Raw genomic sequence first — 17,968 nt, 5'->3', positions numbered from 1 at the left:
CACTGAACCCAAACCAAACATCTGGGTGGAATCAATCGTTTTGCTCACCATGCCACCCCAATTTGGAACCAGCCATATGCAAATCAGTCTTGACCTTTCTCCCAGTGGGAATAATCCAGCTCGAACCTGCAAGGCTAGGTCTTCCTTGGACCGAAAATGAGCATCCTTGGACTGGTTTCGCCCCCGGAAGTTCCTGTGTATGGTAGCTATCTTTAGAATATTTTTTCCGCTGTTGGGTCTGGAAGCAAAAGGAGGAGCTCCGAAGGTTTTTTTGGGGGGGGGGCACAATGTCGAAGAATCCTGGAAAAAGGTGACGTTTTTGGGAAGAAACTGATATTCAAGAGATGGGAGGACACTGGTAGAGAGAAGGGGGGACCATTGCTCAAGAACTCCGGTGGGGGACCTGACGGAATTTGCATGTGGGTGGAGAACGAAGCAAGGTAGGGGTCATGGAAAACACCCCAATAAATTCTGGCCGAACTGCCATCATAAATTCGCCCAACACAACCTGCACGAAGTTTGTAACCTCTGTCTGCCGAGAGACCACAGGGACGAGATTTGTGCAGTATTCTGCCAAAGATTCTCTGGGCGCGCCGAAACCAGATAGAGGAACACCATGCAGCGATGTACAACAAGCAACCACAAGTGTCCCTGAAGGGCCTCGGCCTTCCCAGCATCAAAGCACATATTGGGGGCACAGAATTAGCCCACGGAAGATGAGACATAGGAATAGTCGGACGCTGAGAAGAAATGTGCAGCTAAGAAAGCAAAGAAGGACCCGAAAAGGTAAAAAGACAGCCCGAAAATCTCGGAGGCTAAGATCCCTGAGAAAGTCATACAAGGCAGCCCCTACGTCGAAGAAAATGACAATCCAGGGTCAGCCATGAACAAAGAAGGCCCGCTGATTCCAGACCAGGGATACTGATGGAGAACGTTAAAATCAACTAAAACCACCATGGCGAAAGAAACCCTGAAACCGTCTAGAAAGAACCACCAGTGCCAAAAAGGAGACCATCTTCAACTAGACTAGAGGTGGGAATGGCGGCACTCCTTCAGTGCAAGGAGTTTGATGATGTACTAAGGGAATTCAGGATTCCAGGTAAGCCCTCCACGACCACAAACATAGAGGAGGAAGAGGGTGCCTTAGAGGCCCTGGTGATACCAGAACCCTATGAATAGGAGGCCGAGAAGGAATTCTTCGACCTCGAAGGTGGCTTTGAGGATGAATGGAACGACATTGAATCGGAGAGCGCAGGAGAGGTTGACAGCTATCCCTCGAGACCTTCACCCCCTGATGACATTACCCTCTACAATAGCCTGATAAAGAGAGCAGCTAAAACTTGTGGAGTGCCTCTAGAGGAAGAGAAGGGAGTCTGGTGTTTTCTCCTAGAAACCCTCATGCCATCAAGCAAGGGGAATCTATATCTCCCAATGGTACCCAGCATACTGAACCAGGGCAGGGAAGCCATCAAAGAACCGGCTTCAACTAAAGATGGGACTCCAAGCGTAGAAAAGAAGTATAAACCTCTGTTCAAAAGACCCCAAATACATCCAGGGCAACTTATTGCAGACTCTGTCATTGTCACCACCCCCACCAAAAGGAAGAGTAATGCACACACCTCCAAAGGCCCTCCTAATGGGAAGGCAAGCAAGAGGTTGGACATGGTAGGGAGGAAGATGGAAAGAGAGGCTGCAATGCAATGGTGTGTAGCGAACTCGCACTCGCTCGTCAACAGATAAGACCACCAACAGTGGGACAAGTTTGAGCTGCTAATGAACCAGCTCCCAGAGGATAAGAAAAGAGTGAAAGCAGCCATCCAAGGAAGGAAGAATATCACCAACACTTGTCTGAAGTCAGCACTGGTTGCCGCTGATACAGTGAGCTGACAAATATGTACGGGCAGAAATCTTAGGAGGTATGCTTGACTACAAGCCAGAAGTTCAGACTTCCATTATAAACAAGCCGTTCACTGGAGATGCTTTGTTTGGTCAAGAAGTAGACAAGTCCTTACAGCAAATAAACAAGCATTTGCAATGCAACTTGTCTCGTGTTTTCTTGAGCTAGAACAATTAGCATTATAAACTCCTAACTGGACTTTTCTTGCCACATAACTTGAAATTGAAAATAAAACAGTTTCACATAACTAACTGGACTTTTCTTGCCATATAAACTGAAAAGTAAAAGTTTGACATAAGCGAGCTGACGGCTGTCATCAGTGCAAAGCAGACACACACAGGGAAATAAAAGCTCAGTTGTAGTGAAACCTATCGGCAACAGTGCAATTATCCATATAACTAGTAAAAGTGCAATTATTTACGTAACCGGCAAAAGTGCAATTAACTATGTAACAGGGTCAATGTCATGCAAAGCGCTCGACTTCTGCCCAGCGAGATCGCCCTGCGAAAAAAGAGAAAAAGTAGTCCAGAAACCGGACGGAAAAAGTGGAGCCTTGTATGTTTTCAGTACTTGGTCGCTGCACTCGAGGAGGGATAAACACCGGAAAAGGCAGGACTTATGCATGCCTTTCGCTAATGAAAGCAAGCAGATTTTAAAAAGCAAGATCATGAACCAATGAAAGAAACTGATGTGACATTGGCGTGGTTTGAAGCCCAAAGAGATTACAACACAGGACGGAGCGCTTTGTGCTCGCCCCTAAAAAGGACAGCAGGCCGGCAAAGGCAGTGGGTGCTCTTCAATACACAGGCACCTTCAGAAGGGGAGGAAATATGCCCAGAAGGCCCACAGGAAGGAATCCTTCACAACAGAGCAGCAGCAGCAAGCAGCCCAGGGCTGTACACTCCAGGCTAGTCAAAAAGCCGATCCACTCAGTGGCAACATCCTACAAGACAGCCATTTCGTGGTAGAGGGAGACCTAAGGGGCACACCTCCAGAGGAGGAGTGTTGGACCTGGGCCTTTTTGTAGGGTCATCCCCAAACTTTATACCTTTCTCCTCCCATTTTTCTGACCCTCTTTTTGTTGGTGTTAGGACTCTGAGCACTTTATCACTGCTGATCAGTGCCAAAGTGTATGTGCTTTCCCTTCTAAACTTCGTATGACTGGTTTACACCAGTTTGGTTTAGTTAATTTACCTCTAGGTCCCTTGTAAAGTGGTATGCCATATACCCAGGACCTGTAAATTAAATGTTATTAGTGGGCCTGCAGCGCAGATTGCTCCACCCACAGAAGTAGCCTGTCAAACATGTCTCGGGCCTGCATGCATAGCTTACTGCCACGTTGACTTGACAAGTCAAACTACTTGCCAAGGCCTATAACCCTTTTTTACTACACCTCAATCACCCCTATGGTAAGCCTAGGCTAGCCCTATTAGCAGGGTGCTTTGTATGTAAAAGGTAGAACATATGTTTTTATTTAATAAATGGCTTAGAAGTGACACAGCCTATTTAGTTTCTCACTAATGTGAGTGCTGGTCCTCTCTTAGGATTACATTGGGACGGCCTTGATATATTTCTAGATGGTATCTTCTGGTCTGAGTAATATCATGGGCATGCTTAGTATGTTTGGAATGGTAGTGAGAAATCCTGCTTATATTTGGATTTTTTTATTACCATTGTAGAAATGCCACTTTTAGGAAGTGAGCATTTCTGTGCTTGTAACTGTGGTGCTTTTGCAGCTTGACTCCAATCTACGTCTGGGATAGGGGGACAGCTGGGCTTTGTGCATACTGTCAAGACAGCCATCACACAGAGAGGGTAGAGGTGTAACAGGAATACACCTGCATACTGAAAGGTCTTCCTGGGCACACCTGCATCTGTAAAGGCTGTGCCCTGGCCTGACACAAAGGGCTTGTTTACCCCCTACTGATGTCGGGAGCCAGTGCTGGAGGAGAAAGGGGACATTCCTGGAACCGGCTAGTGCTGGTTGGAACCCCCTCCCAACCGTTTGTAAAGGCTGAGTAGAAGTACAGGGCGCTGTCCCCCCATATTAGAGAGCACCTTTTAGACTTGGGACTGAACCTCTGCCAGCGGGACTGCCTGACTGCACAAAGGACTCAACTGGACTGCTCTTCTTTTGTTGCCCTGCTGTCTGGCGTTTGCTGGGTGGCTTAAGGGACTCACCTGGATTGCTTTTCTGTATGTTGTCATGCTGCCAGCCTTTCCCCTGACTCTGGCCTGCCAAGGTTCTGTGGGGCTGTTAGAAGGAACTGCCACTTGAACTTCTTGTTGTGTGCTGGCCTGTCTGCCCCTTTGTGTCTCCTCCGGTGCTGCCTCAAGAGCCCAGTGCGAGGGGAGTGTTGCATCCTGCACCTTGGCCCTTTTCCAAAAAGTAACACAGGAAGGGTGCTTAATTTTCCACTATTTCTGACCCACGGTGTGAGGGAGGTGCCTCATTCTTCCTTTCTGCCCCATAGTGTTTTGGGAGTGCTTCCTTTTTTCTTACTGGAGCGCGTGAAGAGCGATCCATGTATCTCTATGGTAGCACGGGAATTGCGCTCCATATATTCCTACTTTGGGCGCATAGGCGAGAGCCCCAACCTCCTGCCACATGTGCTGCCCGAGCCAGCCAAGGAACCTGAGCGGGCCCCCTTGCAGCACAGTAGCAGGATCACTGCCTTAAGGGTGGCCACAGAGGACGAGGAGGACCGTATTCCCTTTAAGGAAGGAGCAGAGGGAAAGCAGCTGCACCACAATCAGGAATTGAGGACCGCGCAGAGCACGATTCCCCCTTCAGCCACCCTCTCCCGCCAGAGGCTGCTGCATGGCTGCAGAAAGAAGCTGTGTGGGCCTTCCCAGGTGTTGCTGGAGCAACAAGGAAGCCACCAGTAACGCAACCACGGTGCTCCAGTGTCTGAGAGCTGCCGCTAGGAGCGGTGGCCGTGAAAGGGAGAGCGGCTGTTTTTTCAAGACGCAGACCGCTCCCATATAGCAGCCAGGAAGCTCCGCCAGTATTACTGCATTTTGCCCTAGAAGCGCGTTGGCTGCCATATAGGAGAGCACAGCTGCAAACAACCTCCGCCCCCCCCAAACCCCCTTTGTAGTTGTTTTATTTTTTTCATGGCAGGCTTACACCAGGGAAGCTTCATGTAAAAGTTTTTTTCCTCCACATCACCTGTGATTTAAAAAAAAAAAAAAGATATCCCAGAGGGTTCCAAAAGAATTGCTTCCCAAAGGAAGGCACCAGCCCTGATGTGGAGCTTAAATATGGTATTAATGCAGTTAATGACAAACCATTTGAACCTATGCACAAAGCAGAGCTCCGTTATACCACACTAAAAACTGCCTTCGTGATAGCAATCACATTGCTACGGAGAGTAAGCGAGCTTCAAGCGCTAACAATACAGGAACCATACATACAAATTCACAAGGACAGGGTAGTTTTCATAACAAACCCTCAATTCCTACCTGAAGTGGTTTTCATATTTCACGTCAACCAAGGCATCCAGTTGCTAGTGTTCTTTAGGAACCTACCGACACAACTGGAAAGAACAGTACAAATTCTTGATGTAGGAAGAGCATTAATATACTACCTACAATAGACCAAACAGTTTTGCAAGGGGAGCCAACTGTTAGTTTCATATTCCAAAACCACAAAAACTATTGCACAATGGATTGTGGAAAGAATACAAACATGCTACACCTCAGGGAGAAAATCTCTACCTTATTGCTCTAAAGCACCGTCAACAAGAAAGAAGGGTGCAGCCTTAGCATTCATGCCAAATGTACCTATAGACACTATCTGGACAGCAGCAACATGGGCATCCCCACACGCATTCACCAGCCATTACTGTGGGGACATAAACATGCATAAGGAAGCTCAGGTGGGACAGAAGTTATTAGAGCACCTGTTTGTGAGCTCATCATTTCACCCCAACCAACCCAAGGAAGGGGAAACCGCTAAATAATCTAATGCACAGCATGTGAATCCAGAAAAGGATTCATGCAGCAAAATGAAAGGGTTACTTACCAATAAGAGTAGTTTTGCAGCCTGAAGAGATTTCTGGATTCACATGCGACCCGCCCACCTCCCCAGAAATGAGAACAAGACAAACCGGTGGGGAAAAGGTCATACATAAGTATAAACTGTTCTTGATGAAGGAGAAGACGAAAGATAAGAAAATAGAAACCAAGAAAACAGAGAGAAAAAAGAATCTGGAGATGGCTGCCACGCACAGAAACCTCCTGGGCGACGTCGGACATTACACAGGGGATGGACAGGCACCAAATGGTGGTCGACTACGCCCATGGGAAGGGGAAGGATGGGGGGAGAAGGGAAAACAAACCATTCCAGACCCAACCACTAGATGGCAGAATAATCCTCAGCATGTGAACCCAGGAAACTCTTCAGGCTGCAAAACTACTCCTGGCAAGTAACCATTTTGTTATAAGCTCAGAGCCCAGAGAAATGCCCACTTTCTACAAGTGGCATTCCTAAAATAGTAATGTAAAATCCCACTACAACAATAAACAGGATTTCTCACTACCATTCCAAACATACTAAACATGCCCAGGCTGTATCTTTCAGATCAGAAATTACCACTTAAACATATATAAGGGAATTCCCAATACTTACCCATGAGAGCAGCCCTCACAGTAGTGAAAAACCAAACAGGCTGTTTGTCACTACTAAAAGATGTAAAACATAACAATATATTTTGTGCCCTTTACATACACAGCACCCTGCCCATAGGGCTATCCAGGGCTTATCTTAGGGGTGACTTAGGTGTAGTAAAAAGGGAGTTTAGGCCTTGGCATTTAGTTGGAATTGCCAAATCAACATGGCAGTAAACTGCCCACGCAGGCACTACAGTGGCAGGCATAAGACAAGTTTGAAAGGCTACTTCTGTGGGTGGCACAATCAGTGGTGCATGCCCACTAGTAGCCTTTAATATACAGGGCCTAGGTACATGGTATACCACTTTACAAGGGACTTGCAGGTAAATTAAATATGCCAAATAGGTGTAAGCCAATGATACCAAGTTTTAGGGGAGCGCACGCATGAACTTTAGCAGTGGTAAAGTGCCCAGAGTCCTAAAGGCAACCAAGAGGGTACAAAAAAAAAGAAATAGGAGGGAAACAGCACAAAGTTTGGAGATAACCCTGCAGAAAGGGCCATTTTCAGCTAACACATTAAGTAAAACCATAAACATTGTCAAGAAAAAGCTATGACTTCTAAGACGAAGGGTTCTTTACTTACAGCTTTGTAAAATAGAGTGTTTAAAATTGACAGACAAAAGACTCAAAAGTAGAGTTAAGTCCCCAAACAGCTCTGCGGTAGCTGCTGAATTTTCACAATATAGTGGCCTCTAAAGATTCAGATGTTGTCAGCATTTAATACGGTTCATTTTTGAGTTCAGCCAAGGGCAGAAGTGCCAGACAGCGATATAATGATAATGCATGATGATGGTTATTTTGTCTGTGCTTTTCCCTAGTTTCTAGGTAGGTTTTGGTGCTTATGGCAACTCAGCAGGTTTAAACCTGTTTGATTGGCGATCAAGAGGAATGTTTAGTGCCCTCCTGAAGCTGGATCTGAGTGTCTAAGGGTTGTGATATCTGGCAAGTCTAGGGCATTGCAAACTTTGGTGCTTTAAATAGGGTTTCTGGGGTTCCTTATTTCAATTCTCACCTGTCTGCACTGCAAGAATCTTGGGGCTCCTGTGCAGCTCACATTTCTGATGTCTTTGAAACTAGACCTTAAGGTGGACCTGGATTTAGTCTTTGTGGTCATTGACCTGGTCCTCTGCTCTCACTAGGTAATTCCGCTTCTCCTCCATCCAAGCAGGTCCTAAATGGAGGGCTTCTTTAGTCCAGATTACGTTTCATAGAGAACAGTACTTATCGGATGCTGCACCAACTTCAAAATTAGAAATCCTCCTCCAGTCAGGAGGTGGAGAGGCATCTTTTTGCTTACCTCCTCTCTCTACCCCCCTCCCCCAAAGCAGGCTTTCTTGCAGACAAGCAGAGGTATAGCTTCACTTTAGTCCTACAGCCATGCTATACACAAATTTCAGTGCAAGAATTTTAAGAGCGGCATATAGAATTCCAGCAGCAGATCTTTCCATTCTTTCATGTTGCTTTTTCACAAAACAGTAAAAATACATTTATTTAAAACATTGGCTTTTCCCAGTCTGTGATTACATTGTAAATATATAGTTTCCCATCTTCCTGTTGGCTATATTTGCTGCTAATCTCATCTCTTCACAAGTGTCTCTTTCAAATTAAAATATACATAAAATGAGGTGTTCCTACACCAGTGGTATTTCAAAGTTTGAGAATGCTCATGTAGGAGAATTACTACTGCAGGAAAGAGACTTTTTATACCCACCTCTTGGTTGATGCGAAAATAACATTTTATATTGAAAAGCACTAGGTTCACAGGAGTACAAATTAATTTTAGATCCATTTTCAGTAGCCATGATTTTCAACAAAATAGCAAAACCCACAAATTGAGTGTTCAATCATTTTTGGTTTTGATAACAATGTACAAAAGGTGCATATTCATGTCTAATAAGAGTTCTCACGCTTCATTAAGAATGACTAAAATCCTTTAAAAATAACTATTTGTACTCTTGGTATACTAATTGTTTTCCTTTTTTGTTATAGGTTCTCCGCTTTCTAGTCAACCAGTTTTAATCACCGTTCAACGGCAGCTACCACAGACTATTAAACCTTTGACCTACACTGTCACAACACCTGTGACAACCTCAACATCCCAGCAACCTTTAGTGCAAACTGTTCATGTCGTTCACCAGATACCAACTGTCTCTGTGACTAATGTGACTGGATTAGCACCAGCGAACACTTACACTGTAGCAGGGCAGGCCTTAGTCGCACAAGCTGCAATGATGAGCCAGCCAAAAAACGAACCTCAAGAGAATGGAGACCACAAAGATGTAAAAGGTAAGGTGTTTTGCTGTACTTCCGGGACACTATTGGGAATGGGCAAAAGGGGTCCTATATCATGCTCGACCACTGTAATGTACATATTACAAACTAAGTAAAAGAAAGCCTTCTTTTTACTAACAAAGGTAAGCTCAGGTGAGATCTAGGTAATGTTGCCTTCTGCCCAACTTCTGTTAATTCCGGTTAGTGGATGAATGCATAACCTCTGTAAGATAATAATTGACTGTGTCTTTACACCTCATAAGGGTATTAAGAAAAGGGAAGAGAAAAAGCGTAATGAGGAATATGTAGAACAGTTATTTTCAGTATGTAATATTAGTATAGTGTTAATCTTTTGGATAGTCTCCCTTATTCTTGTGTAGTTAGGCTCTATTGGTCAATTCCAATCCTTTTATTTGTTAGTCTGCTTAACATTTTATTGAACATTTCATCAAATACAGACATTGCTCAGAGGTGTAGATTGCTTTCAAATTCACATATAGAACTTCAGTTTGGCATTGACAGTGCGGATATAGATAAATTGTGTTACAGGCACATTACTACAGGAATAAAGTATGGTAAGTTAAGTAAGGGAGAGAGGAAAACATGATGTGTGTGAAGTCGTACTAAGAGAAGAAGGAAAGAAGACAGATAGCGTAATATAGACTATGTGCAGTTTATAATTGCTGATCTTTTGTCAGTTCTGGAAACGCAGTGGTTAATGTGAATAAGGGTGCTTGTGGCAGAGTTGGACTACGGTTAGCAGGAGGTGAAATATATGGCTGGGTTAGAAGTCATGTAACCAACCAATACAGGCGTTGAGATTCAGGGTTGGGGTTTCCCATAGTTTGTCTCCTTGGTTTTATTTGTATCTGGAATATGCAAAAAGTGTTGTGTGTGATTGTTACATGGATGTGTATAGATGGGTAAATTCCACAGTTCACTGTTCTCCGGGTGTGATTGCTGCAGGAGATGGGTGGTCTCCTTTGTGCATAGTGTTGTGAAAGGAATGACAGTTGTGAAACCCAAGCTCTGGAGTCAAGTAATCCAGAAATAATTTGATTGGTAACAGAGTTACTCCAGAATTGGAACTTTCATAGATTCACATGCTTGAATCATTCCCCGTCGTCGAGATGGGAGCCCCCGGTATAAATTACACAAGTAGTGTTAAAATATATTAACAAAAAGGCCCTAGGCCTCTTCACTTTAACAGTCTATCTGAGTCATTTTAGGAAAAAGGACCAAACTTGAGTATCCACCAATCAGGTGACACCACCCTCTAGAATCCTCCTGAGAAGCTCCAGCACCTCATATTTTCTACCGCACGTCGTGCTAGGGAGTCTCCTCAGAGCTCTGCTCTGCTCTTCACACCTTTTGAACTAGATTCAACAGATTTTTCTCTGAGAAAAACTTCTCTGACCTGATTGGGAAAACATCTTCAACATGTCTGAAAAGGAGAAGGGTTTATTCAGAAATTGCAAAACTTGTGGCAAGAAAATACTACATTTTGAAGACCCTCACCAGGATTGTATATACTGTCTCTATCCAGACCATTCAGCCAAGGACTGTACGGTTTGTCGTACCTTTTCCTCTAAGACTCTTAAGGATAGGGAAGGCAGATTATTGATATGGCTGCAAAAACTTAAATACAGAGAGAATCCAGTTTCTGACCCTGATAGTGACGACTCTTCAATATCTAAAAAGTCATCAAAGAGGGCGAGATCAGACAAAAGATCTCCCTCCCAACACTCAAGAAAAGCCCACAAAAAGAGTGCTTCAGTGTCTTACAAGGGCTGCAGCCCATCTACTTCACCTCAAAAATCTTCCAGTAAAGGGGAGAGAGGTCATGCCAGCAGTTCAGAGAGGCATAAAAAAATCCTCTTCTGTCCCTCCATCTGTGCCTTTCAAGAGACCATCCTCTACTTCTACAAAAAAGACACAGTCTACGACAGATAAATTGTCGACGAGACCGTCGGTGATTGCTTTTCCAACGCCAACGACGACTTCAACATTTCCATCGTCGGCTTTACTGTCGTCGACTACCTCGTCGACGGTAGACTCATCGGTGAGGCTGTCATCCATCAAGATCTCCATGCGTTCAGCATCTACGCCGCCGCCGAAGTCCATGTATGCGCGGTCGACGACATTGTCGACAAGAGAAAAACATCAGAAAACTCATGAGAAACTGACCCCAATGCATACCTCACCTAGTAAAGTGACCCCGCCCCTTATTCCTGTGCATCTGTTAGAGGGAGATAAGACTCTGACAACGAGGGGTCATTCAGAGCAGCCCATAGTCCATCACAATTGAATGTCCAGTATCAAGAAGAGGACGAGTTTGATGAATCCTCTGACCCTCAATTTTATGGAGAAGACCAACCGTATCAACAGGGGGCATACATTCCATCCTCCTTATTGTCTGACCTCAGAGCAATGTTAGCTGATTACAGCAGGCGTTTTCCTCCTGAAGGGGAGCAACCTCCTCCATCACCCGTTTCTGGGGTTACCACTCCACGTCAGAGGCCAGTTTCTTCACCTCTCACAAACGTGGCTACTTTGGATTTGACACTGCCTCACGATACGGACATGTCAGAAGGGGATCACGAAGAAGGGGAGCTCCTGGACACTCATTCAGAGTGGGATGAATACATCATCCCTGCTCCTCCTCCTCCTTCGCAGTCAAAGGTGGAGTCCCCGCCAGACGACATTGGAGGATTTCACAATCTCCTAGAAAGAGCAGCTAAGCGTTTCGCTTTGCCAATGCCAACTAAACAAACAGACTGTTTTTTCTCTACGATTTTAAAGAGTTGTTTAAAAAATCTGTGCACTCTATTCCGCTGGTTAGCTATTTATTGGAAGAAGGCCTAAAAGTCATGCACAATCCTGCTACTGTCACAGCAGTACTGCCTCGTTTAGACAAGAAGTACAAGGCACTGGACGATGCACCGGCATGTCTAACTGGACATCCTCATCCGGACTAAGTGGTGGCTCTGGCGGCACAGAGGAAGTCCAAAAATCCGTCTGCCCCTATTTCTGCACCCCCAGACAAAGAGGGTAGACGATTAGATAACATCGGAAAGAGGTTTTCCTCTATGTCTAGCCTAGTGGTAAAAGCTGCTAACTCACCAGCAGTGTTAGCTAGGTTTGACAGGCAGCTATGGGCAGACATCGCCCCACATATTAGCCAGTTGCCGGAGGACGCAAAATCAGAGGCAAACAAGACATTGCAAGAGGGTCAGCGCACGTCAGCGGAACTCATTGACTGTGCAATGGACATAACCACGACTGCATTTCGACAGCTCGCAGGGGCAGCTGTTCTTAGAAGACGAGGTTGGCTAAAGGCTACTTCATTCCGGCCTGAGGTGCAGAATACGATTTTGGACTTACCTTTTGATGGCCAGGCGTTATTCGGCAAACATATCGACGAGGCTTTACAATCTATTAAGTCTGACACACATACGGCAAGGTCATTAGGGACTCTCCAATTTCGAAAGCCTTCCTTTCGAGCTAGAGGACCTGGCCAACCTTCATATAGAGGAGGATATCAGCAGTATAGATATTCCACCTATCCTTCCTCTTCTCAACAGTACCGTCAATACTACCCCTGAAGGCAGCCGCCGCAAGCAGCTTATGGTAGATCTGGCGGTAGAAGACGCTCAACTCGCCCTGCTAAAAACTCCGCTCGTAGAGCCTGATGCATCCAAGGCGCTGGCTACACCCCAACTCTCCTCCTTTGGTTCTAGGCGGAAGGATATCCCTCTTCCTCAAACAATGGCAAGTCATCACATCAGACAATTGGGTCCTCCAGTTAGTGAAACAGGGCCACATGCTAGAATTTACCCAACTGCCTTCCTCCAATCCTCCCCGCAGGACTCCTTCAGGATACCCACAACAACTCAAGAAGGAGATCAACAAGATGCTCCTCAAAGGAGCTATAGAAAAGGTACCTCGATCGCAGCAAGGAAGATGGTTTTATTCCAGGTTCTTACTCATTCGCAAAAAGTGGAAAGATTGGATGCCGAGCCTCAATTTTCGGGAACTCAACATCTACTTAAAAAAGCAATTGTTCCGCATGATCAGCATACAAGATGTCCTCCTGCGCCTCAGCCAGGGAGATTTCATGTCTACACTAGACCTAAAAGACGCAAATTTCCACATTCCCATCCACCCTGCCCACAGACAATACCTGAGATTCACAGTAGCCGGCAGCCATTTTCAATTTCGTGTCCTTCCCTTCGGCCTAAAATCAGCTCCCAGGATATTCACCAAATGTCTAGCGCCAATCGCAGCCTTCCTCAAGAGGAGGAAACACAAAATGTTTCCATATCTAGACGATTGGCTGATAAAACCAAGTACCTACGCAGGAGTGCGCAGATCAGCAAGAAGATGCGTTTCCTTACTAAACAATCTAGGCCTAACCATCAACTGGGAGAAGTCCAAACCTCTGCCAGCACGCAGTATCACATTTTTAGGGGCAAACCTGGACACGCAATCCACCATGACGTGTCCCACAGTAGACAGACAACAAAGGTTACTGACACTAACAAAATCAATGCAGAAAAGAAGCTGTGTGTCCGTCCGCCTGTTCAAGTCACTGTTGGGCATGATGTCATCATGCATACCTCTGGTTCTTCTCTGACGACTAAAGATGCGCCCATTACAGGAGCAACTAAAACGCCAATGGCTCCAGGTTTCAGGAAGCTTCGAAGATCGAATACACATAACCACAGCAATAGCCAAAGCACTGACATGGTGGTCTCAAGTGCATCATCTGTCCATAGGCCTTTCGTTCCTACATCATCCGGCTCCGTGTACCATCACTATGGACGCATCTCTGGAGGACTCGGGAGCCGTGCTACAGGATCTTCAAGTAAGTGGCAAGTGGCCACCACAATTGACAGCAATGCATATCAATTGGCTAGAGCTCAGATCAGTGTACCTCGCTTTGCAGGCTTTTCTCTCGAAAATATCAGGATCGCATGTAGTAATAAGAACAGACAACACCACTACGATGCATTACCTCAACAAACAAGGAGGCACAAGATCTCTCACCCTCTCCAGAGAAGCCCAGAGAATTTGGAATTGGGCCTCGCACCAAGGCATCACACTCTCAGCGGTGCATTTGCCGGGGATAGAGAACAAGACAGCGGATGCGCTCAGCAGACAAAGCTCGGGCTGCCACGAGTGGGAGCTGGACCAGTCGATAGTGGACTACATCTTTTCCCAGTGGGGAACGCCAACAATAGACCTGTTTGCCAACAAAGTGAATGCCAAATGCCAGTACTTCGCAAGCTGGCATCACCAAAAGGGATCTTGGGGGAATGCATTTTCGATAGTCTGGTCAGACATCTTTGCTTACGCCTTTCCTCCAATTTCATTGATCCCAAGAGTCCTCAGAAAGATGAAGGCAGAGCCGTGCACTCTGATATTGATCGCTCCGTATTGGCCGCGCCAACACTGGTTTGCGGAGCTGCTGCTTCTATCAATCAAGCCTCACATTCCGTTGAAACAGTTTCCACAATTGCTAACAATGAACGAAGGACAAGTATGGCACCCGGATCCTCAGTCGATTCGATTGTCAGCATGGCTCCTGGGCAAAGGGTGTTCCCACCTCTGAATATCCCACAGGAGTGTAGGGACATCTTGTCCAGAGCTAGAGCGGATAGCACTAATAAGGCTTACTCTTGCAAACGGAAACGATTTTGTGTCTGGTGTCATCAGCGGAAGATTGACCCACTATCTTCACCACCGGAATAAATATTGCCGTACTTATTGCAGTTAGCGCAAGCAGGCCTGGCACATTCCTCAGTTAAAGTACATCTGGCGGCAATAGCAGCATACAGACTCTGACGCTTCACCCTCACTCTATTCCTCTTGTCTAATCAAACGTTTTTTTAAAGGACTTTTCAGGGTTTTTCCTCCATTCAGACCACCTCCTCTTTCGTGGAACCTGAATATTGTTTTAGCACAGCTGATGAAGCATCCGTTTGAGCCGATTCATCGTGCTTCTCTCAAATTCCTTTAGTGGAAGGTTGCTTTATTCTTCTACTCTGGCGGAGAGAGCATTACACTCATTAGACATTAAGAGATGTGTTCAATTCTACTTAGACAGAACTAAGTCCTTTCGACGCTCTAATCAACTGTTCGTAGCATACAGTACACCTAGACGAGGCCAACCACTCTCTAAGCAGAGTGTATCCAGATGGATCGCCTCAGCCATTCGATTCTGCCACCAAGTAGCGGGTAAACCTCTGCATTCATCTGTACATGCTCATTCTACGAGGGCAGTCTTTGTCAGCAGCGCTGTTCGCGGGGGTTCCCTGCAAGACATTTATAGAGCAGCAACATGGAAGAGCTGTCATATATTCACAAGGCAGTACTGCTTGGAATCTCAATCTCAAGGAGAGATAGCAGTGGGTCAAGCAGTCCTCAGGAATCTCTTCAGGTGAGCCATCTTTTTCATCCCTCTATCCTACAACAGGTATGCACATTGTTTGTCTTTTATGTACAGATAGAGAGTTATAATTGGTAAAAAAAAGAAAATGAAGAGTGTAACATAGAGAAAAGTGGAGATAATTAACGAATTAACAATGGTATTGTCATACCATATTTTCTTTGAAGTATTCCTTGATATATATATATATATATATATATATATATATATATATATATATATATATATATATATATATATAGTTTTATATGGATGTATATACCTATGTTTTGTATCATACATGGTTACAATGGTAAAATGTGCATAAGTACTGCTCTCTACTCTGATTCAAGCATGTGAATCTATGAAAGTTCCAATACTGGAGTAAGAAAATAAGTTACTTACCTGTAACTGTAGTTCTCCAGTATTGGAATCTTTCACATTCACATGCGACCCTCCCACCTCCCCAGAGAGGCTCATTTTCACATTCCTTTTTCCTTTATCTCTTTTTCCTCTCTTTAACGCACTTGTGCTTGGAAAATGTGAGGTGCTGGAGCTTCTCTCAGGAGGATTCTAGAGGGTGGTGTCACCTGACTGGTGGATACTCAAGTTTGGTCATTTTTCCTAAAATGACTCTGATAGACTGTTAAAGTGAAGAGGCCTAGGGCCTTTTTGTTAATATATTTTAACACTACTTGTGTAATTTATACCGGGGCTCCCATCTTGATGACGGGGAATGATTCAAGCATGTGAATCTATGAAACATTCCAATACTGGAGAACTACAGTTACAGGTAAGTAACTTATTTTCTTCCAGTAGACCGGAAGGTCTGCCTTCCAAATTTCCCAACAATTATCCCAGAGGCCATTTGCATTATTTATTTTTTATTTCCCCTCCTCGCGCAAGTGCGAGGCAGAACTAAATGACATCTAAAGACTAAACATCCCACACATCTCCTTTTTTTCACATAATCAACTTATGAAGAACACAAGGAATATTCAGTATAAAATATAATCATTAAATCTATCAGGCATTCTACGTGTTATACAACTGTTTCTATTTCCCAAACAATGATTTGCCCCGTCATCAGCTACACCACAAGGTATAATCCTGGCGTATGGTGTAGTTTCATTATTTGTTGTCTCAAACTCAACTTCAGGCAAGTCCAAAAACACATTGTTGTTTACACTATTACTCACAGACAACAACATTGCCCCATTATATAAAGAAACTTGATTAAAACTCCATATTGTTCCATCAATGTGTACACCAACAAGCATCCCCTTTACCAGCAACACTATTTTCCTAGAGTAGTACCCAGTTGCCAACCTTAGCAGATAGTTTGCTACAAACACCTCTTTTTGTGCCCATATTCAGTTTCATCTTTTGTTTGTACCTCTCCATATGCTTCCTTATACTGTTGAAATACATTTCAAAACTGTATCAAAGACTACGGCACCAGTTTATTAGTAGGTTTCCACCCTCTCAATAACTCAGTAGGACTTACCATGGTTGCTGAATTATAAGTAGTTCTAGCTTGCAACACCTCCCTTCAATTGATACTTCTTTATATTGGCAACTGAATTGCTTCCTTCATTACCCTGTGGAAATTTCCAAATGTTTATTGTCTTGGTAAAACAACAGATGGAACAATTACATCTACTCTTAACCCCTTAGCTGCTGGGCCTTTCCCCCCCCAGTGCTGAGCCCTTTTTTGGCTATTTGGGGTAGTTCGCGCTTAGGGCTTCATAACTTTTTGTCCACATAAGCTAACTACGCCAAATTTGCGTCCTTTTTTTCCAACATCCTAGGGATTCTAATGGTACCCAGAGTTGGTGGTTTCCCCTGGAGGAGACCAAGAAAATAGCCAAAATACAGTGAAAATTTTGTTTTTTCCAAAAAAATGGGAAAAAAGGGCTGCCGAAGAAGGCTTGTGGTTTTTTCCCTGAAAATGCCATCAACCAAGGGTTTCTGGTGCTGAAATCACTATCTTCCCACCTTTCAGGAACGGGCAGACTTGAATCAGAAAACCGAATTTTTCAACACAAATTTGGCATTTTACTGGGACATACCCCATTTCTACTATATTTGGTGCTTTCAGCCTCCTTCCAGTTAGTGACAGGAATGGGTGTGGAACCAATGCTGGATCCCGGAATGCTAAACATTTCTGAAAACTAGACAAAATTCTGAATTCAGCAAGGGGTCATTTGTGTAGATCCTACAAGGTTTTCCTACAGAAAATAAAAGCTGAAATAAAAAAATATTGAAATTGAGCTGAAAACAACAGCCATTTTTCTTTATGTTTTACTCTGTAACTTTTTCCTGCGATGTCAGATTTCTGAAAGCAATATACCGTTTTGTCTGCTGGACTCTTCTGGTTGCGGGGATATAAAGGGCTTGTAGGTTCATCAAGAACCCTAGGTACCCAGAGCCAATAAATAAGCTGCACCCTGCAGTTGGTTTTCATTCTATACTGGGTATACAGCAATTCATTTGCTGAAATATGAAGAGTGAAAAAGAGGTATCAAGAAAACCTTTGCATTTCCAAAATGGGATCAAGATAAGGTTTTGAGGAGCAGTGGTTATTTGCACATCGCTGAATTCCGAGGTGCCCATACTAGCATGTGAATTGCAGGGCATTTCTCAAATAGACGTCTTTTTTACACACTCTCTTATATTTGGAAGGAAAAAATGTA

General features: G+C 44.5%; 1 protein-coding gene across 1 annotated transcript in view; it reads left to right on the top strand.

Annotated features, from left to right (window-relative positions):
* FOXK2 (forkhead box K2) overlaps positions 1-17,968 on the top strand; it is a 223,177-nt gene that overhangs the window by 123,462 nt on the left and 81,747 nt on the right. Inside the window, exon 7 of the mRNA XM_069200363.1 lies at positions 8,561-8,857. Coding sequence (XP_069056464.1) covers positions 8,561-8,857 — 297 coding nt within the window. The remainder of the gene's footprint in view (positions 1-8,560; positions 8,858-17,968) is intronic.

Source organism: Pleurodeles waltl, chromosome 7 (assembly GCF_031143425.1).
Source record: "Pleurodeles waltl isolate 20211129_DDA chromosome 7, aPleWal1.hap1.20221129, whole genome shotgun sequence".
NCBI lineage: Eukaryota > Metazoa > Chordata > Amphibia > Caudata > Salamandridae > Pleurodeles > Pleurodeles waltl.
Note: the sequence above shows the minus strand (reverse complement) of the source record. Positions and strands in the feature narration are given on the sequence as shown.